At 43.6% G+C, this 24,406-nt stretch overlaps 1 protein-coding gene across 5 annotated transcripts in view; it reads right to left on the bottom strand.

Annotated features, from left to right (window-relative positions):
- The window catches only part of LOC113163613 (BCL-6 corepressor-like), a 44,762-nt gene extending 20,594 nt beyond the window's left edge, over positions 1-24,168 (bottom strand). For 3 of the 5 annotated variants that reach the window (XM_026362362.1, XM_026362363.1, XM_026362358.1), the window contains exons 1-7: positions 23,806-24,168; positions 21,710-21,789; positions 16,493-20,107; positions 12,878-13,166; positions 9,022-9,378; positions 8,558-8,725; positions 4,739-5,061 (exon numbers count right to left, since the gene is read on the bottom strand). In XM_026362362.1, the coding sequence (XP_026218147.1) occupies positions 4,739-5,061; positions 8,558-8,725; positions 9,022-9,378; positions 12,878-13,166; positions 16,493-20,107; positions 21,710-21,712 (4,755 nt within the window). In that variant the 5' untranslated portion in view covers positions 21,713-21,789; positions 23,806-24,168. The other 2 variants (XM_026362360.1, XM_026362359.1) reach the window with 2 other exon arrangements.
- Between the last annotated feature and the right edge of the window lie 238 nt (positions 24,169-24,406).

Here is a 24,406-nt window from a genome sequence, read left to right as displayed (position 1 = left end):
TGTCAAAATGGCACAAGGCGCCGCCACACACAGACACACCGCCACACACACACACACACACACACACACAGACACACACACACACACACACACACACACACACACACACACACACACACACACACACACACACCAACACAAGACAAACAGACACCACAACACACACACACACACACACACACACACACAACAGAACACACACACACATACACCAACACACACACGACACCTCCACAAACAACCACACACACACACACACACACACACACACACACACACACACACACACACACACACACACACACACACACAAACACACACACACACACACACACACACACACACAGACACCGCCACAAACAGACACACACACATACACACACACACACACACACACACACACACACACACACACACACAGACACACACACACACACACACACACGAACACACGTCCTGCTGCGTTTTCCCACCGAGCTCAAATCAGGACGATAATTGCAACAATTAACAGAGAGAGAGAAGAGAGGGTTGAAGCTTCAGTGTAACGGGTCTCTAAGACAGTCTGGGTCCAACATGGACCAGAGCTGGCGGGACATTCAACATTCACAAAGAACCTGAAAGTTTCAGGGGCATGAAGCTGTTTTCGAACCCAAAGTGAAACAGTCAAAGTCAAAGGAAATGACCCAGCTACTGAGTCTTCAGTCAACAGATACAGTGAACTGAACCTTGTTCCAATCACACAAACGTAGCTGTTTTTTTTAAAGCCTCCAGTCATTTTCCAGCTCCTCCTGGGGATCACAAGGTCTTCACATACGTCTCCGGTGTACTCAGGGTCTATCTGGAGGTCTCCAACTGTGGCAGCCAGAAACCTCCAGTGGAAGGTGACCACAAGGAATCCTGATCAACCAGCTTCTGTTGATACACAGGAGCTGTGGCTCGGTACCCTACCTACTTCTCGGGCTGAGCCACCCTGCGAAGGACACTCGCTGATATCAGTAGTTTGAGTAACTATCCAAAGCCCACACTTGTCATGTGCATTTTGTACAAGGTGACCGTGAAATACTAAGTGAAAACGAACAATCCAGACAGAACCATAACTTCAGACTTCAAGATCAACAGAACTGTCAAACTGTCAACTATCCCCAAATCAACTCAGAACGACTAATAATACTATAATTATAATAATACTATAGTAATAACTCTATATTTATAATAATACTATAATAATAATATATTTATAATAATACTATATTTGGTGGTGTGCCGCTAACAACGTGGGCTACAGAGACAATTGGAGAACGTTTTGGAGAAAACCTGGGCTGATTAGAAGAGACGGCATCCACCCCACTTTAGATGGTGCGTCTCTACTCTCTAGAAATATGACAGAGCTTATCAGATGACCTAAACCCTGACATGTCAGAGTGGAGCCCAGGACGCAGAGACGCAGTCTTACACACCTCTCTGCAGCTTCCTTACAGCCGTCACCCCCCCAAAACTACTATAACCCTATAGAGACAGTGTCTGCTCCCCGAGTACCTAAATTATTTATATCTAAAACTAACACAAGAGAAGTTATTGATAAAAACCTAATAAAAATAATGACGACTCCTCTCTTAGAACAAAATAAAAAGACAACAATCAAATGTGGACTTTTAAATATCAGATCTCTCTCGTCTAAATCCCTGTTAGTAAATGATTTGATAATTGACCATCAAATAGACTTATTCTGTCTTACTGAAACCTGGCTGCAGCAGGATGAATATGTCTCTCTGAATGAGTCCACCCCCTCAAGTCATGTTAATTATCATGTTCCTAGAAGCACAGGTCGGGGTGGAGGAGTAGCAGCAATCTCCCACTCAAGTTTATTAATCAACCCCAGACCTAAACATAGTTTGAATTCATTTGAGAGCCTCACTCTTAGCCTCTCTGATCCTAACTGGAAAAATCAGAAACCAGTCCTGTTTGTTATTGTGTACCGTCCTCCTGTCCCTCACTCTGAGTTTTTAACTGAATTCTCAGATTTTCTATCTGATTTAGTTCTTAGTGCAGATAAAGTCATTATAGTGGGTGACTTCAATATCCATGTAGATGTTGATGATAACTGCCTCAACACTGACTTTAATTCACTACTAGACTCTAAATGTAAATAAACCCACTCACTGTTTTAATCACACCCTTGATCTTATTCTAACATACGGTGTGGAAGTTGATCAGTTAATAGTTTTTCCCCAAAACCCTCTTTTATCTGACCATTTCTTAATTACATTTGAATTTACAGTACCAGACTTTACTAAACCTACAGATAAGATTCACTACAGTAGATGTTTATGTGAAAATGCTGTTGACAAATTTCTGGAACTGATTCCATCTTTTATTTCAGAGCCATGTACCAACACAGAGGAAGGCAGTTATTTTAACGTTACTCCAGCACAAGTGGACTATCTTGTTAATAGTACTGGTGCTTCACTTGGAACAATACTTGATACTGTTGCTCCTCTGAAAAAGAAACTAGTGAGTCAGAGGAAGTTAGCTCCATGGTACAATTCACAAATCTGTAGCTTAAAGCAGAAATCACGTAAGCTGGAAAGGAGGTGGCGTTCCACCAATTTAGATGAATATTGCCTAGCCTGGAAAGATAGTTTAATAATATATAAAAAAGCCCTGCGTAAAGCTAGAACTTCATATTACTCCTCATTAATAGAGGCAAATAAGAACAACCCTAGGTTTCTTTTCAGCACTGTAGCCAGGCTGACAAAGAGTCATAGCTCTGTTGAGCCTAGTATTCCCTCAACTCTCAGCAGCAATGATTTCATGAATTTCTTTACAAATAAAATCATAACTATTAGAGAAAAAATTGATCAGATCCTCCCTGCATACAGCATGGATTGTACAACAACTCTAGATTCATTTGTAAGACCACGCTCGTAATTAGACTGCTTCCTCCCCGTAGATCATTCTGAATTAATTTCAGTAATTAATTCCTCTAAACCATCAACATGTCTCTTGGATCCCATCCCGACTAGACTCCTCAAAGATGTCTTACCTTTGATCAGCACGTCCATATTAGATCAGATCAATCTGTCTTTACAAATAGGCTACGTACCACAGGCTTTTAAGGTTGCTGTAGTCAAGCCCCTACTCAAAAATGCCTACTCTGGACTCAGGGGTCTTAGCGAATTATAGACCAACATCCAATCTGCCCTTTATCTCTAAAATCCTTGAAAAGATAGTTTCTAAGCAATTGTACGACCACCTGCGTAGCAATAACTTGTATGAAGATTTCCAGTCAGGATTTAGAGTACATCATAGTACAGAAACAGCACTGGTAAAGGTTACTAATGATCTTCTACTAGCATCAGACAATGGTCTACTCTCTATACTCGTCATATTAGATCTTAGTGCTGCATTCGACACTATAGATCACAACATTTTATTACACAGACTGGAACATGTCATTGGGATCAAAGGAACAGCACTAGAGTGGTTTAAATCGTATCTATCAGATAGATTTCAGTTTGTATATGTTAATGATGAGTCTTTCATGCACAGCAAAGTCAGCTATGGAGTTCCACAGGGATCTGTGCTTGGACCGATTCTTTTCACTTTATATATGTCCCCTTTAGGCAATATTATTAGGAAACACTCTATAAATTTCCATTGTTATGCAGATGATACCCAGCTATACTTATCTATGAAACCAGGAGAAACTAATCAATTAGTCAAACTTCAAGCTGCTTAAAAGACATAAAGACCTGGATGTCCTCCAATTTCCTTCTCCTAAATCCAGACAAGACAGAGGTTATACTGTTTGGGCCTAAAAATCTCAGAGACACTATGTCTAATCACGTTCTCACCCTTGATGACTTAGTACTGGCCTCAAGTAATACTGTAAGAAATCTCTGAGTTATCTTTGATCAGGATATCTCCTTCACTTCATACATCAAAGAAATCTCTAGAACTGCCTTTTTTCACCTGAGAAACATTAAAGTTAAAATTAGGAGCATCCTGTCCCAAAGTGATGCTGAAAAACTAGTCCATGCATTTGTTACTTCCAGACTGGACTATTATAATTCATTATTAATAGGATGTCCCAATAACTCATTAAAGAGCCTCCAGTTAATCCAAAATGCTGCAGCCAGAGTTCTGACTGGAATTAGCAAGAGAGATCATATTTCTCCAACGTTAGCTTCTCTTCATTGGCTCCCTGTTAAATCCAGAATTGAATTTAAAATTCTTCTCCTCACTTATAAATCCCGTAATAATCAGGCTCCATCTTATCTTAAAGACCTCATAGTTGAGCTGTACATCTCCAGAATCCAGTTAAGTTCTTGCTGCTTGTTGTTGTCTTTATTGCCTGATGTTCTTTTCTCTCTTCTCTTTCCACTCACCCCAACCGGTCGAGGCAGATGGCCGCCCACTATGAGCCTGGTTCTGCTGGAGGTTTCTTCCTCTAAAGGGAGTTTTTCCTCTCCACTGTTGCCTAAAGCTTGCTCAAATGGGATTGTTGGGTTTTCTCTATAATTTTTTGTATAATTATTCTCTGTAAGGTCTTAAACCTTAAACACTGTAAAGTGCCTTGAGATGACTTCTGTTGTAAATTGGCGCTATACAAATAAAACTGAATTGAATTGAATATTTATAATAATACTATAATAATAATACTAATACTACTGTAGACGTATTCAATAGTTACTACAGTGATGATGTGGGAGAATAAAAACAAGTGCTCCTAACTCACCTTCCCACCCTTCTCATCGTCGCTTGCTCCTTCGCCCCACCCCAGCTCCACCGGTGTCTCTCCACCCGTATGCTTCATCTTACACGGACGCTTCCCCTTTGGCTTGTCGGGGTTGTCGCTGTGGCAGCGGATGGGATGGGCGTCAGGTGAGGAGGAAGAGTAGGAGGAGGGAGGAAGAAGAGGCAAGGATGGGAACAGACTCGAGACCCTGCGGCTTTCCCTCAACTTTTGATGCTTGTTCTGGAGGCGGGAGGACGTGAGGGAGGTGGGGCTGCAGAATTGCTGGGGGAGATAGGCGGGAGAGGGTGGAGCTACCTGGAAAACTGAAAGAAACGACAGGTGGAAGTATTTTTAGACCAAAACATGCTGCTGTAAATGAGTTGTCGGGCTACAAAATGATCACAGTTACACTGATGTCATCCAGCTCTAAACCAAATCCGCCCCCCCTCCTTCAGTGAGATGCAGGAATTCTTCACACTCAACTGTGACAAATCAGAAATAATCCTCACAGGTCCTAAAAAACTTCTCCATGGTTCCTCGTGCTTCAGAAGGAGTGTGACACATTTCTTTGGGTTTGAATATGTTTGAACCACAGATAACCTACACTCTGCATGGTCCCTGAACATAGTGCCGCAGTAGAATGTAGCGTGTTTGTGTCTTCAAGGACTCGGTACTTTATAACACTTACACTAAGTAGCTAACGTGCAGAAACGGAGCCCTCACCTGTTCCACACTGACTGTACGAAGAATACTGTGTGTGTTTTAGGCCTGTGTTCAGTCCAGTTCTGACCATGAGAAGGAGGAAACCTAAATATTAAATATTAAGTTCTGTACAAATTCCTAACATGAAACAAATGTACTGCACACAAACTGACAGTCGCTTCGTTTCCCTCATCATTCTACTCTGTCTTGTTTTCCACATCTGTGTGTGCCTGTACGTGCAGGGCTGTCCAACAAATGAGCCACTGTCTGTCCTTCAGCGGGGGACGAGTTGGATAATAGGAGACAGAGCGAGAGAGAGGGAGGAACAAAGAAACACACCGAGTCTGTGCTTCAGTACAGCAGCAGATAGTGGGGGAGGGGAGAGGCTGAGAGTTTCTGTTTTCCATTGAGACGCTTGCAGGAAACAACACACACACAAAACCAGGCAACATGTAAATGCAGCGATGTGCATGTACACACACGAAGTGAGCATTTACCCACAGAGCCAGAGGTTTGTTCTGAGCCAGTGAGGAGTCACGCCACGTCTACTGAATTATTTATCAGCAAGGACACACACACACACACACACACATAATGAAGCTGTGTGTGAGTGTGTGTGTGAAGCAGTAGAACAGCTTCTCCACTCGACTCTCATCATCAAACTGCAGCCCTTACTGTCTTTAATCAGTCCTTTCAGGTTGTCCCAGCTCCTCCCGTTGGTGAAGTATTAATCCTGTTCCAACAGACCTGCTGCTGTTTGAGCCGTCGATGAGCCAATGATGGTAAATGTTCTGCACTTATATAGCGCTTTTCTACCTAGCAGGCACTCAAAGCACTTTACACATCTCATTCACCCATTCACACGCACAAGCACACACACACACACACCGATGGCAGAGCTGCTCTGCAGCTGACCTGACTCACCGGGGTCAACTAGGGGTTCAGTATCTTGCCCAAGGACACTTTGGCATGTGACGTGGCAGCCGGGAATCGAACCACCAATCCTATGATTGGCAGTCAACTGCTCTACCTATTGAGCCACAACCCTAACACTAACCCGCCACCAATGATGATGATGTATCTACTGTTAAATAGACTAAACGACTGTTTTCTCATTTTTCTCTCCCTTATTAAAAGTTCATCTGTTCACCAAGGGTTTTTCATGCCCACATTAAAGCTTCAGTCTTTACAGATTTTCCAATGTCCTCATGTTTTCTTCATTACTTTGACATTTACACCTCTGTAGCAACAGCTCCAAGAACTCCTTTTAGCGTGAGGCGTTTTATGAATCCAAAATACTTTAATGTTCATTTCCACATTGGGCTGTTCAGCTACCATTACCACAGTCAAAGGTCAATAACCAAAGGAGGAAGGAAGGTAAGGTTGCACATGGCTTTGTGAAAGGTCGGCTACAGGAGCTGGAGCAGTAGCAGAAGCTGAGTGAGGCACCTTCTCTCAGATTTTCCACTTTGTTGCGCTTCTTCACAAAGCACGCTCACTCTGCCCTCTCACTGTCTCCTGGGACTGATGGGTGACAAAACGTGGACTGACATATGTCATCTCAAGGCACTTTACAGCGTTTTTATATAACTTACAAAATTTAGCAGATGATTTTATCCAAACAGACTTAAATATTACAGCAGGAGCAACTTGCCATGTAGACCAGAGAGCTGGGAATCAAACCAGCAACCCTGTGGTTTGGGAACTGAACCACAGTACTCCTTTCTTTGTGGAAAATAAATTCTAATAGTAGTTTGGAAAAATAATTAGACGTCAGGTCTGGATTTGTTTAGTCAGCGTTAAAGTGAATTTGACTGAAGCGATGTCTTGAAGAGAACACGTGGAGGCTGTGAACGCAGCTTCGAGCAGCATTCAGAGGAAGAAGAAGAAGAGGAGGCTGCTGACGCATTTCCTAAGCATTACAGTGCTTATGTGCGACAGCTCCATCTGGGAGATGTTAGTACGCCGTGAGTTCAGACACAGTAAACACACACGTGGTCGCCGAGAGAGGAAAAAGAGAGGTGAGGGAGAAATGAGAGGGGGTTGAGGAGGAAATGGAGAAGAGGAGAACTGATGACAGCCGAGAGCAGAGAGAGAGGGTTCATCAGCAGGAGCAGAAACACTGGTGTTTAGAAGGATGGTGGTTGTGATGTGGTCAAACATTTGGAGCTGTAATAAAGTACAAAGTGATTGTTCTTTATTTTTTAGTGTCAGACTGATTCTACATTTACATTTAGTCATTTATCAGACGCTTTTATCCAAATCGACTATAAATCTAAAAAATCTAAGTCAAGGAGAAAAACATCAAAGCAAAGTGCTGTCAAAAAAGTGTTTCTGTTTCAAGAGATGTGGGAACAAGAGAGTAGAAAAGTTTTTTTTAAGTGCAAAGGAAGATGATGAAGAGTTCTTTATTTTTTAAATATTAAAGTGAGGTGGCTGAGCCTGCAGAGTTCTGCAGCTCATTCCACCATCGTGGGATCACTGAGCTGAACAGTTTTCCTTGGTGTCGACTGTGTGGTGCTGGTACCACCAGACGACGTTCACCGGTTGAGCGCAGTGGACGGGACGGGATGTAGACCTGAATGATTGAACTGAGATAAGATGGAGCTGTGGAGTTGACCACTCTGTAGTCAAGAGACAGAGCTTTGAACTTGATCCTTGCAGCCACAGGAAGCCAGTGCAAAGATCTGAAGAGCGGTGTGACATGAGACCTTTTTGGTTGATTGAAAATGAGGCGTGCTGCTGCATTTTGGATCATCTGGAGGGGTTTGGTCGTGGATGCCGGTAAACCCATCAGTAGTGCATTGCAGCAGTTGAGACGAGATATGATCAAGGCCTGTACAATGAGTTGGGTTGTGTACTCCGTCAGGTAGGGTCTGATCTTTCTGATATTGTGGAGGGCATATCTACACGACCTAGAGAATGTGGCGATGTGATCTGTGAAGGTCAGCTGGTCATCAATGATGACCCCCAGGTTTCTGGCTGATTCTCATGTTGCTGTGATCTTTAATGCTCCTTTTACAGTGGACCAGGCTGCTTTAACTTTATGAATATGATTACTACAATTATATTTTGAGACATTTATTAATACAACCTGGAAACTTTTCTGGGTTTTACCTTTCAGACCATCCCCCCTCACAAACGTAGGGACATCCAGTCGGACCTTTCTGTCGGTCTCTGTTCTTAACTTCTGGCCTGGCAGCAGCCATTGGTGCAGTTTGTTGAGTCTGAGTCCATTCAGCTCAATACGAACCTTCAGCTTCTTCACATCATCGTTGGTTGTATCTGAAAAAAAGAAATCAATGAACAATGGAGAGAAACTGGAAAAGTGAAAATAAGTAAAACAAAACAATAACTAACGGATCATTCTGATATATTTCAAGTGCAGCCATAAAATATCACAGAGCGTAAACATGTTTGCTACATGTTTAGCGATCCTGCACCTCATCCACTCCTGAAGAAAACTGAAGCTAAATGAAGTACAATCTGTTTAATCGAATGAATAAACCCAAAGAAAATGATACAAATAACTTATGAACTTTGTTTGAACTTATGAAGCTAATGAATTTTTGCATTTCTACCATTTGTTAACTTGCTTTTCTTGCTGGGGTTTCCCATCCTGGTTTCCTCGTCCCGCTCCTCCTCCCTCACTCTCTTCAGCCGGCTGCTGCTGATGCTGCTCTGGTGAAAAGGCTCCAAACTAAAGATTTGCCTGTGGTTCATGGGCACACCGGGTTTTGGTGTGGAGGCATTTCCCTGAAACAGGTCTCTGGCTGTGGGCAGTCGTTCTTGCTGTGAGACAACGCTTGTCTCCTCTTTCTCCTTCTCCTGCAGACCTTCTCCATCTTCATGCCTTTTCTCCTGTGAAGAGTGGCCATCTTTCTCCGGCATGTTGGGAACGACAGGGACGTGGCTGTGAGAGCAGGACGGCTGAAACCCTGTGTGGGCAGAGACACTAATAAACAGACCAGTCCGGACACATTTCAGTTAAAAATCCAACGTTTCCTTGGAGATGTTGCTCGATGGTCCAAGTAATGGACCAGAATCTTTGACTAATGTCATGTGTGTGATTAGCCCTCCGTCCTTTTTTATGTTTTGCTGGGAATTAGATGAGATCACCAAATTAAAACGGGTCAACAGGAGACCCGTGGAAACGTCAATCGAGCATGAGATGAAGTGAAAGTGTAATGATGGACACATTAGGTGACAAAAAGACGAAGAGAAGTCTGAAAAAAGATCTCTGGAGAAAACATGAGCTTGTTTCCCTAATATGACAAAGAAATAACAAGACCATTAATTATTATTATTGACTTCCATTGTTATGCTGACGACACACAGTTATATGTTTCATCAAAACCAGATGAGATAAAACTGCTTAATAAAGTTGAGCAATGTGTAAAGGATATACGAGACTGGATGCTAATTAACTTCCTTCTGCTAAATCCTGATAAGACAGAAGTACTAGTTATAGGATCATCTGCAGCTAGAAGCAAGATGTTAGATCACACCGTAACTCTAGATGGCCTTTCCGTTACATCTAGTGCAACAGTCAAAGACCTTGGTGTGATTCTAGATTCCAGTCTTTCATTTGAAGCTCATGTAGATAATACCAGGACAGCTTTCTTTCACCTCAGAAATATTGCCAAGATAAGGAATATTTTGTCACTAAATGATGCAGAAAAATGAGTCCATGCTTTCATCACCTCTAGGTTGGACTACTGTAATGCCTTACTGTCTGGCTGTTCAACCAGGTGCATAAACAAGCTTCAGTTAGTTCAGAATGCAGTAGCGAGAGTCCTCACTAGAACCAGAAGATACGAGCACATCACGCCTATCTTATCTACACTTCATTGGCTCCCCGTGAAATTTCGCATTGATTTTAAAATACTACTTTTGACATTTAAAGCATTAAATGGTCTTGCGCCACAGTATCTAAGTGAACTGCTAGTGTCTTATGATCCACCACGCCTACTTCGATCAGAGGATGCTGGCTACCTGTCAGTACCTCATATCATAAAAACTACAGCTGGGGGCAGAGCTTTTTCTTACAAAGCGCCATAGTTATGGAATAGATGCTGTCTTCCCAACTCTCACTGATCACTCAGGTTTGTTGATGGTGAAGTGTTTGGTTGCTCTACATCCCAGTGCGCCCTCATCACTGTGTTTCCTTCTGAACCCACCCTTTTAGTTAGGCTGTCATAATTAGTCCTGCCGGAGTCCCTGCTGCACTATTCTACATATACATTCACCTCAAACTTTATCTAACTGTGAACACAACTAACTGCCATCTCTCTCTTTCTCTACCTCTCTATTTCCCTCTTCCTGTCTCTCTGCCGAGACACGTCATTCCACCCTCTGCCCTCTGGACCTGTCTGACTCGTCCTGATGCCCAACTTCTGGCTGGAGATCTTGTCTCTCGGTTCCACCGTCTGCCCTATGGGATGCGTTTGAAGACTGGATTGGTCACAAGCCACTATGAAGTCGGTCTTGCCCTCAGCGGACGTCGGCAGCTGTTTCTCGGAGGTCTTGACTCAACGCTCGATAGTCCAGGAATGGAACAAGTCTGCCTGCAATTAACTAACTGGACTCCATATTAACTTAAAGACATTAACTGTTATACTGGACTGCTGCCTACACAGCATGTAATCACCCATATGAGGATGGGTTCCCTGTTGAGTCTGGTTCCTCTCAAGGTTTCTTCCTGTTGCCTTCTCAGGGAGTTTTTCTTGCCACTGTCGCCCTCGGCTTGCTCATCAGGGACAATCACATTATTATGACTCATACACATACACTGTTCATGTACTGTTCTTTGGTTGTGTAAAGCTGCTTTGTGACAATGTCAATTGTAAAAAGCGCTCTACAAATAAAATTGAATTGAATTGAATTAATTCATTAGTCCAAAAACAGACTAATTGTCCAAAGAAGAACATGATGTCTGACTTTATATATAATATTTATATATTATTTCATATTTAAAATTTGACAAAAAAACAACAAGCTGGGTCACATTTTGCTCAAATCAAATCACAACATAAGAATTAAGCTGTTTTACACGTTTACTGTGACCTTTGACCTTAAACACATGCCCAACCCCGACCTAACCTCCAACCAGGCCTTCACCATAAAACTGGATGATGAGCGGCTTCGTCAGGTGTGTGTGAGCAGATTAATGTCCTAACAATGTGATAACACACACGAGCTCATCACTCTTCACATCTTCAATCTCTTTATGTCTTTTTCTTTTTCTTTCTTTTTCTTTTCATCTGTCTTCACTTTTATGTGTCTCGCTCACTTTCTCCATCTGTATCTTCTGATTTTTCCTCCCATCTTTTTTCACTGACTCTCTACCCGTCTCTCTCTCTCTCCTGATGATCCGAGTCCTTGTGCGTCCCGCGGCTTCTGGACACATTACGCAACGGGCCATCAAAGCCCGTTGTCATGGCAACCCGGATGTCTGGCCGCATGCACTAAGAAGCGCCGCTACAGTAAACACACACCTTTGAAAAAAGAACCACCCTGAGAGCAGTGGCTGCCGACGTGCCCTTTAGCAACCAAGTCTAACCTTTTTTCCATCTTATTTTATTTGGACTTCCTCTTTAACTTTAAAAGTCCATTTGTTGATGATAAAGGATCTTTATTAAAGATCCAGACCAGATTATAATTTAATACCATCCACTCCTTCACAAAACATCGTTAATATATCCTCTATGCAGACGATACCATATTTTCAATAGTGGCTCTAACAGTTTTGTTAATAATAATTCCAGCTCTGATTTCGAAACCAAACCTGGAATAATATCATATCTAGGTGAGAACTGGCAGATGTTGTGTGCTCTTGTGAATAAAGCAGACAGAACTGGCTTAGGTCAGATGGGAACTGCGTATTTGCATCTTCCAACCCTAATTAGAACCTTTACACGTTCTTCTAAACATGCTGATGCTGATTTCGTTGAAATGTTCGTTGAGTTTGACAGTTTTTTCATAAAAAATGTTTTTTTATTCCAGCCTAAATGCACCATATGAGGATTTTGTGCTTTGGACTTTCTATAACTTGTGTGAGTTTGCCGAACTTGGAGGAGAAAGTGTGAAACCACTGCTGTTCCTGTGCGTTAGTGTGTGTGAGGCTGTGTATACATGTGTAAATGAGAGTGTGTACACTTGGCTTCCTAGAGAAAAGCAGGGCAGCGCTATGCTCGGCTTAAAGCGAGCGAGGTGCACCTAGAGTTCAAATATGTGTGTGTGTGTTAGTGCCAAAGCACACACACACACTCCGACAGTAGAGAGAACAAAAAGAGAATCAGGCGACGTCGAGTGAGGTCAGCCAAAGAAAGAACAAATAGTGTGTGTGTTGTGTGTGTCTTGTGAAACTGAGTGTATTAATGCATGTGTAAGTGCATGTGAGCGTGCACGTCGTTCTGCAGAACTCTATCTTCTTACCTCTCTGTGCCTCGGCAGCGGCTGCAGAGGGAGTTCTTTCTCCTCCTCCTCGATTGCCCTCACTCTGTTGGCAGCGCTCCCACCCTCGTCCTCGTCCTCCTCCTCCGTCAATCTTCTTCCCCTCCTCCTCCTCCTCCTCTTCCCTCCCTTCATCTCCCTGCTGGCCGTCTGCCAGCTCTTTCTCCCCTGTTGCCACAGTCACCGCTGCTGCCATCCCTTCTTCTTCCACTTCTTCTCCTTCTCCCTCCTTCTCCTTCAGATCCAACTCAGAGAAACGCAGCATCGCTCGCTGAGAAAAAATGAATCAGGATAAAACCTCGGTGAGAACGAACGCCACAGTTTACTTATTGTGTCTGACGCTCAGAACTGAAAGCAACATTTTGAGCAGCAAAGTCAGGAAGCCCATCAGGATGAAAAGGGCAGACAACTTCTAAAAGGTTTTCTTTTATTTCTTCTTTGTTTCAAACCTGCCTGCTAAATTACAATGATACTCCACAGTCTCCGTGATCAGAGAAGCACGCCTACTCTGCATGGTCGTTTTTGACAACAGCAACACAAATGTGGTTTGCACCCCAAAGTCCACGACCTCCACTGTGGTGCTTGTAAAACAACAGCATTAATCAAAAACTATAACATCTGCAATCAAATGGGCAACAGTAATGAGTCACACTTGCATGTTTAATAAGCCATAGTTCATTTCTAAAACTAATTTATAATGGTAACATGCTCCCCGGGTGTTGAACCTTAGCAAGCCCAAATTGACAACACTGGTTTTGATTAGATGTCAGTGATTTCTGGGGGTCCACTATACATCACCTTCCCTGGTTGGAGCTTTTGTGCTTTAACTCCAGAATTCAGGGATTCTCACATATAACAGCAGCTGTCATCCAGAGGTGTGGTTTCTGTTATTTTGTCTGGCAGCTGGAACCCTGGAATGTTTCACGATTTCATTGCCTCAAACCAAAATATTTAAACTTTCAAAGCTCACTCCATGACCCCGATCTGTGCTGCTTTGAAGAGAGAAAAATATTCTGACACACAAACAGAGAGAAAAACAGGCGCTGTTGAAAAAAGTCCAGATACCAGAAATATGTATTCAAGTTAACTGTAGTTTATTTTATTGCTTAAACCTGATGTGTGCATCCATTCATTATCTTTTTATCCATTCATTATTTCTGTTAAGGGTCTTGGGGGTGCTGGAGCCTATCCCAGCTGTCATTGGGTGAGAGGCAGCGTACACCTGGACAGGTCTCCAGTCTATCACAGGACCGACACACAGAGACAGTCACATTCAAACCTTTGGGTAATTTAGAGCAAGGTAACCTAACTGCATGTTTTTGGACTGTGGAAAGAAAGAAAACCCGCACAGACAAGTGGAGAACATGCAGCCTGCACACAGAAAGGCGCCGGTCCACATTCAAACCCATACAGTTCAACTTCTATCAGAGCAGTTTTTCAGTAACCGCAGTAATAAGGTTATAAAGCTGCACTGTGTGAGATTAGAGACAGAAGAGGAATACAGTGTTAATAAAGATGTGCTCATCAGCGTGTCTTCAGTTCACATTTTCCAGTAACTGCATTTCAATTAGATTTTGAACAATTTTTTACTTTTTGATTTCATCTCCCACTTCCACTCATCAGTTCTTGTTGTCTTCCAGATTTTTACCACCTTTCTGCACATCCAAGATTTCCAGCCCTTGTGCAAAATTAGACCAGTCTGCCGTCACTGTTGATAACCAATAGTAACCACTGTTAACCGCACTCTATGATGAGCCAGTATTTCTCACTGACCTCACTTTGCCCTGACCACAAACACATTTTAAGAACTAATGGCCTGTGACACGATCCACAAATCCATCCAACACTGCCACTGCCCAGAGCCATCAGTACCCAAGGTCGTACGAGCAAATATGACTTAATTTAAGAGCTGTACCCCCACAATCCTCCATGAGAAGCTATGACTGGCCGAACAGTTTTCCAGAGGGAATAACGACCAGCACCGGTCGGCTGTCCAAAAAACTCTTCTGTAAAATCTAAAGACGTACAGTGGTGAAGAAGTATTATGATCTTTTACTTCAGTAAAGGTTTCATTACTACCTTGTAAAAGTTACGCAGAAGGGCGTACGGCAGAACACTATACAGTCTATTATAGAATATTACTTACTGATGCAAGCGTGAATTCATCATTTTAATACAGCACCTGGTAATGGTGGGGCTACTACTACGACCACCTTTGGGTAGTTGAAGTATAAAACAGCAGAAAAGGAGAGGTGTGTAAAAATAACATTTAACATGGATTTTGATAAAGAATGGAATCCATTCACCAACCAGCCCCCATTAGAAAAACAAAACAAGTCTGTGGTGGATAAAGAACTAATCTGGGCTTCAAGGACTTGGAAGAAGAGGAGGATTTCATTAAAGTTCCTTCCTCCTCTGTGTGCTGAGTGATGGAAGAGGAGGATGAAGAGGAGGAGGAGGAGGAGGAGAGGTTTAAATTGGGACTGAAGGAGAAACTCAAAGAGAGGAGAAGGCAGAACAAGGTAAGAAAAAATCAAGAGGCAGAGACAAGAAGGAGAGAAACAGAACTGATGTTGAGATCGATAGATGAAGGGAAAAGAGAGAAAAGTGTCAGTTTGACCAGTTACTGAATGCTCCACAGTTGGCAGTAAAGCTTCATACCGAGGCTCGTATTGACCAACGAGAGTTCAACTCAGTTCAACAGTCACGGGAATGTTTCAACCTGGTCTTCTACATGATGAGAGCAGGAAAGCAGTTGCCTACAAACCCCGGCGTGAGTGGTTCGATTCCCGGTTCCTCCTGGCTACTTGCTGAGGTGTCCTTGGACAAGACACTAAAACCCCATAGTGTAGCTGACATACTGTCTAGCAGCTGTCCAACCACAGGGGGATCAATAAAGTATTCATAGTTATTGCTTTCTTTCTTTAACACAGTGAGGTGTCACATACGGTGGCATATTTTATATCTATTGTAGCACAAAGTGCTGAAACATGTTAGTACCACTTATGCTGTGGTACATTCTTTCTAATTTGGCTGCTCCTAATATTTTTATTAGTGTCACTAGTGAAGATTCTTAAATGGGGCTTTAAATAATTAATATTTTGGCAATAGCTTCAGCATGCCTCAGAACATGTGTATAACAAAACTTCAGATTTGTTTATTGCATTACACTGTTATACTGTACAAAACTTTTACTTGAAACGTTCTTGTTATCTTCTCACTATAAACAATGAAGACGTGATGGAAATAATGACAACAAATATGAGTCTGAGGTTGACTCTCCTGGCTCTCCTGTCCTCTACACATGCTCTGTAGTATGGTATATAGACTAGTCTATAGTATAGACCCCCGGTTCCTCCTGGCTACATGTCGAGGTGTCCCTGGACAAGATACCGACATCTACTGCAGCTGTCCAAACAACAATTTCCCCAAGGGGATCAATAAATTATAACAATATTATTTATATAACAAGCTTTAAGATGTGTATTAGAATGTATGACATGGTCACAAAAGGATAACTTCTAATTGAAAAACATTAGAACTTAAGCCTTTTCTGTCTCAAAAGACAAAACTGAATGTAAAGGTAGACTGGCCTACCTGGAGGGCTTTTTGCTCTCTGCTCAGCTTGCTGGAGTCTGCGTAAAGCTCCGTGGTCGTGCATTTAATCCGGTCACCGACATATCCAGACGAGTTGGCGATGCGTTTAGTGAGACCGGAGCGCCGGTTCTTGCTGCAACTGGGGCCCTCATCTTCATCTGCCGGTGTGTCTGTGCTGTGCTGGAGGTCTTTCTTCCCATCTACACAGCTAGTGGAGGTGAAGATGGGGTTCAACGTCTCTCTTTTGGGCCCTCTTTCATTGGAAGAGGAGTCTTCACATTTAAGGTCTCTGTTATCTGTCAGTTCTGCTGTCAGATCTTTTGATGTCCTGTTTAAGTTTCCACTAGTAGTATTGCCGGGTGAAAGGTGCCAACAGGTTGGTCCCTGAGGAAAACTGTTTCCATATGTGGGGACCCTGGGATTGTTATTTACAGAGGTCTGGTTATTTTCAAATGCCTGGCCTCTAGAGAGGGTATTTCCACAATTTAAAGGACTAAAATGGCTCTTTCCGCTTGTAGGGCCTCTAAGATTGATGTTTCCACAAGGTGCATTCACAGCATTCTGTTTTTCACAGTTTGTAAATTGAGGATTGATGTTGCGGCAGTTTGGAGCTACATTAAAAATTCTGGGTTCACCAGCTATTGCCCTCTGACCCAGATTTTTGCAACATGGGCCCAGTAAATTTCTATTCATGATATTAGCACTTTTTGAACCTTCACTGTTACATGTGGGGGCTCTGAGGTTGATGCCTCCAGCTGTAGTCCTGGTGACCGTACTGCTGCAAATTCGATTTTCTAAACTGCAGCTTTCCACGTAAGCTGGACTTTTTGGGCTGGTGACTGTACATCCCTTGCTGTTGTTAGAATCAGTACAATCACTAGAATTATTTTCTTTGTTAACAGGACCTGATGAGCTACAGTTTCTGGTAGGATATTGCTCAGGGTTAAAATCTGTATTGGCTGCAGTCTCTTCATGATCAGTACTCTTCCTATCAAAACAATTGTTCTCTTCACAAGCAACACCCCTCATCAAGCTCCCAGCACCACCAGAAGCTCCAGTTTTACATTTTCTTGAAAATTGCTGTGGACAAGTCCGGGCACAGTGCATTGTATGCTCTTCTGGGATGTCAGGGAAAGGACTTAGTGGCTCCTCCTCTTCTGATATTATCTCTTGGAGGGGGAGTGAAGATGGGTTTAGACTTGAAGGTGGAACTTGGCAAGTGAGGGCTAATAATCTTAGTTGGTGTTCTGCAGGCTGGTTGGAAGGGAGAGTTTTCCGAGGGTGTGAATCTTTTTCTTGAATTTGGTTACAGCCACCAGGCTTGGAAGACTCCTCTGCCCTGGTAGGCAGGGAGCTGTGGTTGTTACTTGACACATAGTCATCTGCCTCGTCACGTACTAGGTCAATACAAATTACATCATCTTTGACAGTAGAGAGGTTTTTACATGAAACCTTTATGGATTGGTTTGTGGACTTGTCTTTCTCCTGTCTTATATCTCTCTCTCTTTTCTTGTGGGAGTTCCTGTAGATCCATGGTTTATCCTGTGACTTAGACCTGAGCTCAAGTTGGTCTTTGGCATCAGTACCTGGGTAGGATGACATGGGTGTTGAGGTTGCCTCCTGGGAATTCTGATATGGGTGCACTCCATATGAGAGGCTGTGTTTTGGTGCAATGTGAGGTGGGTAAAAGCTGCTGCTGCCAAGCAGCACTGGGTGGGGGTACACAGGTCCTTTGCCCTGCATGGTCATGTGCTGCAGGGACAAATTCTCAGCAACTGAGTATGGGATGTAGCAATTAGTGTAACCAAAGCCTGGAGGGAGGCAGGAGTCATCAAAGATTTGGCTGGAGGTGTTTCCTTTTTCCATGAAATGAAGTGTATTCTCTTTAGTATCTGGCTTAGCAACAGTCATATTCTGTTTTCCAGGGAATGTATGGGTTTCACCTTTGTTGTCTGGAGAGCTGATTTCCAAATTACTAGCTTTGGATTTTGGGGAAGGGGATGATACAGATGGTTTTCCCCCTGAGGCAGGGTTGGATCTATTGTTCACCTCAACTGCCGTGGAGACAGGTGAACTTTGAGGCTGAGGTTGATGAGGGGCACTGTCTACACTCTTATCTTTCATAATGTGAGTCCCTCTGGGATGGTCAGAGCTAATAACCGAGGAAGGTCCCAGAACAAACCAAGGAGAGGGTACAGTGCTGGTCATTTCAGAATGATCTGGACTCTTTGCTGATGTGCTCACTGGTGGGTGTAGACCCTCTTTTAGGTGCTGATCCTGATCAGTGAGCATCCCATAACAAGATGGTGGTAAATACCTTAACTTGGCCATGGCTTGTACTTTGGATGGGAATTCATGTGGGAATCCTTCCAGCTCTTTGGCAGACAGATCTAAAGGTTTTTCACCAGGGTTTTTGGCAGGTTTTTCAGGTATAACTCTGTCCAGTGATACCTTTGCAGGTGACAAACTCTTGTCTGCACTACAGCGGTCTGAGCTGGTATCTTTGGTTTTGCTGCTGCCTGAATGTATGGGAGAACAGCGCTCAGACCTCAGGCTGCCCATGTAACAGGGGTGAGACACTGAAAGTGAGCTTGAAGATGAGGAGGTGTTCCTGTAAAGGGACTTCTGTAGGTCTGCAGTGGTATTGCTGAGGGGTTGGGGTGGGGAAACTGAGCATTTAGGTTGGGTAGTTGTGGATGAATCTAAGACAGGAGTTACACCTGAACTGTTAACAGGGGTACCACCACCACCACTATTTCTACCACTACTACTGCTTAGAGCACTCTTGGTGGGAGTGGACTGTATGGACTTAGTACCACTGCTACTAGTAACATTTTGGTGCTCAGTATGGTGAACAGTTTGAGGCTGGGGGTCCTGGTTGATCTGTGGACCTGTGCTAAAGGCAGAAGGTTCCTGATGTACCTGAGGTCTAAGACCCCGCACAGCCTTGTCCTGGCAGCGGGACAGGGATGAAACGACAGCAGGACCTGTAGTGGCTGTAGAGATCCTAATTGGAGGTCCCAGTGGCGAGGAGATATGTGTTGGGCCATAAAGAGGCAGGTAGAAATGTCTGTCTTCCCCAGGTGTCCTGCTTCCTGCTCCAGCAACACATAGAGATTGAAATGCCAGTTGCTGGTGGATGAAAGGCGAAGGTTGGGATAGGAAGGAGGCCTTGTATGCCATGTCCAAGAAGGGGTACATTGTTGCATCAGCAGAAGGACTGATCCAGGGTAATCTCAGGTAACTGTCAGCACCATTCAGTCCCATCTCTGATTGCTTCTCATTGGGTAGAACTCTGCAGTCCTGCCCTAGACCATCTACTCCTGCAATAGGGACAATTAGGGGTTTCTGCAGCCCTGGTAACGAGTTTTTATAAAGTCCAACATATCCATTTGTGGATTTTTGCCCATCTAGCAGGGTTACATCAGGTTTGTACAGGAGCTCATAGCCAAGTGGGAGAGAAGTGTTAGGCTCCTGGGGCTTTTCAGCAGAGTGAGGATGAATGCCAGGATAGAAAATTCCTCCGTGGGGGCGGACGTTCTCCCCCACCAGAGCTGTGCGGTCGAGACTGAGGGCAGCTAGTGGATTCATTCTGAATGCTGGCCTGGCATCCACCTGCAACATAGAGAAGATAGTCAAAGTAAGTAAGAGAAAGACTGGGAGATTAAAAAGAAACAAAAACTAAATCGGTCCTTTATGTCTCACTGTACCAGTGCAAATAACCTTTAATATACAAAAAATATCTATCAGCGAAGAGAATGGTGCAGTTTAAACAGGTCTTTGGTATCAATTGAATCTGTGTGATTCTCCTTGAAAGTACAGTAAGCCTTTAAGAGCCACAGGCTTCAAGTCACCCTTCAAGGACAAACAGGAATAAAGGGAAGAAAAGCGATTTTGTCCATTTAGAGAATCTTCACTACAAGACACGAAGCCCCTGATTTCATTTTTCCTTTCATGGAGAAAAATAAGAGCAGTCTTGTATTTCTTTCTTTCTTTTAGTATTCCTGGATGACATACGATGCCGGGAGCTACACTTTCCCTCTCCCTCTGCAGATCCAGGAAACAGAGAGAGAGATGAAAAAGAAGGGCAGGCAAAGGTGAGGGAGCATAGAGAAAGCCACAGAGAGAGAGATAAAAAAACAGAGACTGAGCGACAAAGGGAAAGCATGGAAGGAAGGGAGCGAGAGCAGGGAGAGCAATACTGAAGGAAAAAACTGCCTAATTGAATTTCCTGTCACACCGTGATGTGAACCATCTCTGATTGGCCATCAGCCGCAGGGCCATTAGGAAATTATCCAGACAGCTGGGTGGCCGCCTGAGATGTGGAAGGAGCACAAGGATCCGTCACTCGCTCTGTTTTCCAGAGCAGCAAAAGAAGAAAAATAAAAGACTGGAAAACCTGGCTGAAGGAAAATTTTATCCTGAGTTCAGGGATAATGGAAACGCAGTGAGAATATTTCAGTACATGGAAAATGAGCTCTTTTTAAAATCATTTTAACAGTGTTCATAAAGTGCAGTCGTTTTAAGACATGACATGATCTGAGCTAACACCTGTCACCTGACGTGGCGTTACATTCAGTGACAAACATAACATGAAATTTATTTTGTGCGTTAGTGTTATTTTAGGAGATTTGATGGCTTGATGGGAGTTGGTGTGACACATCACTTGTGACATGCAGGCACATGTTGATGATGTGATATAACATTTATGATATTTTATAACAAAATGTCGTGATGAGACTTTCCAGTTGAAGAATATTATGGCCAGATTTGCTAACTAGACATTAGTGGTGAGACATTTCAAAGTTTCACAGTTGATTACATTAATTCTTGCACCTTAACATGCATCATAGTCGGGTAACAACCTTCAGTGAGTTGACATAACTCACCTGGTAAATACCTGGGATGCCCAACAAGTGGGTTAGAATTGATTAAGCTTTTCATCTTTGAGCATCTTTGAGTGAAACAGATTTCATGGAATGAAACTGATTCTGATTAGGAATGTGATAGTTCAGAACATGATGCGACAGGGATTTGGTGTTTTTTCAGTACATTAAGTCTGATGAAGTTAGTAATGTTTTCTGGAGATGAATGAAATATTGCATAACCTGAACGCACAGACAGAAAGGTGACATTTTATTTTGCATGGAGCGCTTGTAGTTTATGGTGTAAATAACACTATCAGAAAATAAACTTGAACTTGACCTTTAACCTTACCATGGTGTGAGCCTGTGGTCCTCTGGTTTCTAATTCAGATGAGACCGTCTGCCTTGTGGGCGCCACTCAGCCAACCATGTCTGCAGGTGAAAAGAAAACCACATAAGAGGAAGCTGCAGAATGAAACCAAGACTGAGGTTTGTGCAAGAAACACGTGTCACTCGGACAGTTTAGGTACGTTTGTTTTGTGGAATCTGCTTTTAAGCCAGAGCAAGAAGGTTTCTTGACTTCTTCAGTTAGCCAAATGTGCTAAACTGACACAGGAAGCGGTCGTTCAGAAATGTTGTTGGAAATATTCCGATTTTCTTTTTGTAATGCTGATATAATGAGGGTGAAGCTGAAATATAAAAAATATTTGTTTCTTAAAATTGCTATATTTTTGTGTTTTTCCAAAAGCAAAGGTTCATGTTTAAAATGGGTAAAACTAATGTTTTATAAAGACTAGGGCTTAACAGAAGAAACCAAAAGAAAATGATTGTATAACTAATATCTGGGGCCTTACTCAGATCCTTGAGGTACACCCCTTATAAACTCTCAAGACAATAAGAGACGTCGCACTGCTATGCAGGAAGGTTTAACACACATTTCACGATTAAGTTGCTTTTATAAGGGGGGAGGGGGGCAATGCTTCATTAACCTTGACACACTTTGTCCCGACACCAGTTTCTAAATGAATATTAATGGTAAGTATTTTAAAATTCAAACAAAAACCAATGGAGTTTGTTGTGGAGCTTGTGATACAGCTGCACTCACACAAAAACACCCAGACAGAAAACACATACACAGCTCTGCGTCTGCAGCGATGAGACTCGACATCTGTGTGTGTTTTATCGCCGAGCTGGAGGACAGATAAGGCCATCGCCTCGTTTCCCGAGGAACTCATAATCCAGCAGAGCAGAGAGAAAATGTTGCAGCGCTACTCCAGCGTCACACACACACAGAGTAATTGATGGCTGTTAGGGAGCTGGGATTTTAATAACAGCTCTTATCTGCACACTGTTGAAGGACAGCTGTGTGTTCTGTGTCCATCAAACCGCCCTCCCACATACACTGGTCGTTCCATAGTTGTGAGGACATTCATTCACATGATGCATCATTTCCATCCACATACACGTGACTGTAGGTTCAGGTTCAGATTTCCTGTGTGTTTGTGGAGGTTTGAGTTTGTTTTCAAAGCACCGGTCAGGTCTCTCTTTTGTGTCCTTTCAGGAAATAAATCAGCAGCTCTTTTGGTTGGTTTATGAGGACACAGGGGACTGAACATTTTTATAACCCTCCGATGAGGTCTCTTTATTACTCGAGATAGATAGATTTACAGTACTTTTACATTTTATTCCAACGGTTCCAATGCATTTGGAACCACCAGCTGCTGCATGTGGAGCTCCTCTGATCCAGCTGTGCTGCTGGCCACTGAGGCTAATCGGAGCTGTAATTTTCTGGACGCCTTCATTACCTTCCTGCGCTCTGCTCTGTTTTGTTTTAATTTCAGGAGATCAGAGGTGGAGATGAAACTTTACTGATCCCTGCAGGGAAACAGCAGGAAAACTGGTTTACTTGGTTTATTTAACCAGGATTTATCCGGGACTGCCCCGCTGATTGCTGGGAAATCAGTCTCAATGAGGCTGAGTAGAGACACAGTGTGTTCAGTGCAGCCCACGAGGAAACAAACTCCCTTCAAGAAATGCTATAAATATCATTAACCTCCAGGAATTAGCCCTAACCTGAGGGTGAAGCGTGAATTTAAAGCCTTGATTCTCCTTAAATGTTGGACTCTGACTATTTTCCTGATGTGTACTTGGGATCAACAGGATGCAGCTTGGGGGGGCGGACAGCTGCATTATGGGAAATAATCAGTGCTCTATGGTCGTTCTCAAACTCTGAGTGACGAGCAGGAGACAATTGAGAGAGGACAGCGAGACACCTGTGGCTGGTTCTTCACCTGTCGAAGGTTTGTGGGAGTTAATCAGACGTCATGTGACTGAAACTGGGACTAGATCAAGGTTCTAAGGGACCAAGGTTCTATGGTGCGATCCCAGAACCCTGCATATCCCAGAATATTAGAGAATTGAAATCTTCCCCGCAGGTTGTGAACTCACCTTTCTTCTTCTTCTTCTTCTGTGGATTTTAATCCAGAGTTCTGTTTAAAACCATCAATGAATCCATCCGAACCTTTGACCCCACAGGGTTCAGTCCACAGTCTAAACATGAAGCTTCTGAATCTCCAGAGGCAGAACCACGCACGCGCACGCACGCACAGGTCAAAAACGAGGTGTCCGCGCGCAGCAGAACTCCGCCGGAAAAACAACCGATTTAAAAAACGGCGACACGCGCACCTGCTCGTGCACGCTGAACTGTCTCTCAGCGTGTGCGCGTGCGTTTTCCGTCCGCGGAGCAGCTGAAGAAAACACCGAGCGTCAAACGTCCTCGGCTCCTCCTCGGCTCCTCCTCGGTTCCTCCTCGGTTCCTCCTCGGTTCCTCCTCGGCTCCTCCTCGGCTCCTCCTCGGCTCCTCCTCGGTTCCTCCTCGGTTCCTCCTCGGCTCCTCCTCGGTTCCTCCTCGGTTCCTCCTCGGCTCCTCCTCGGCTCCTCCTCGGTTCCTCGTCGGTTCCTCCTCGGCTCCTCCTCGGCTCCTCCTCGGCTCCTCCTCGGTTCCTCCTCGGTTCCTCCTCGGTTCCTCCTCGGCTCCTCCTCGGCTCCT

Source organism: Anabas testudineus, chromosome 2 (genome assembly GCF_900324465.2).
Source record: "Anabas testudineus chromosome 2, fAnaTes1.2, whole genome shotgun sequence".
Classification (NCBI taxonomy): Eukaryota; Metazoa; Chordata; class Actinopteri; order Anabantiformes; family Anabantidae; genus Anabas; species Anabas testudineus.
Note: the sequence above shows the minus strand (reverse complement) of the source record. Positions and strands in the feature narration are given on the sequence as shown.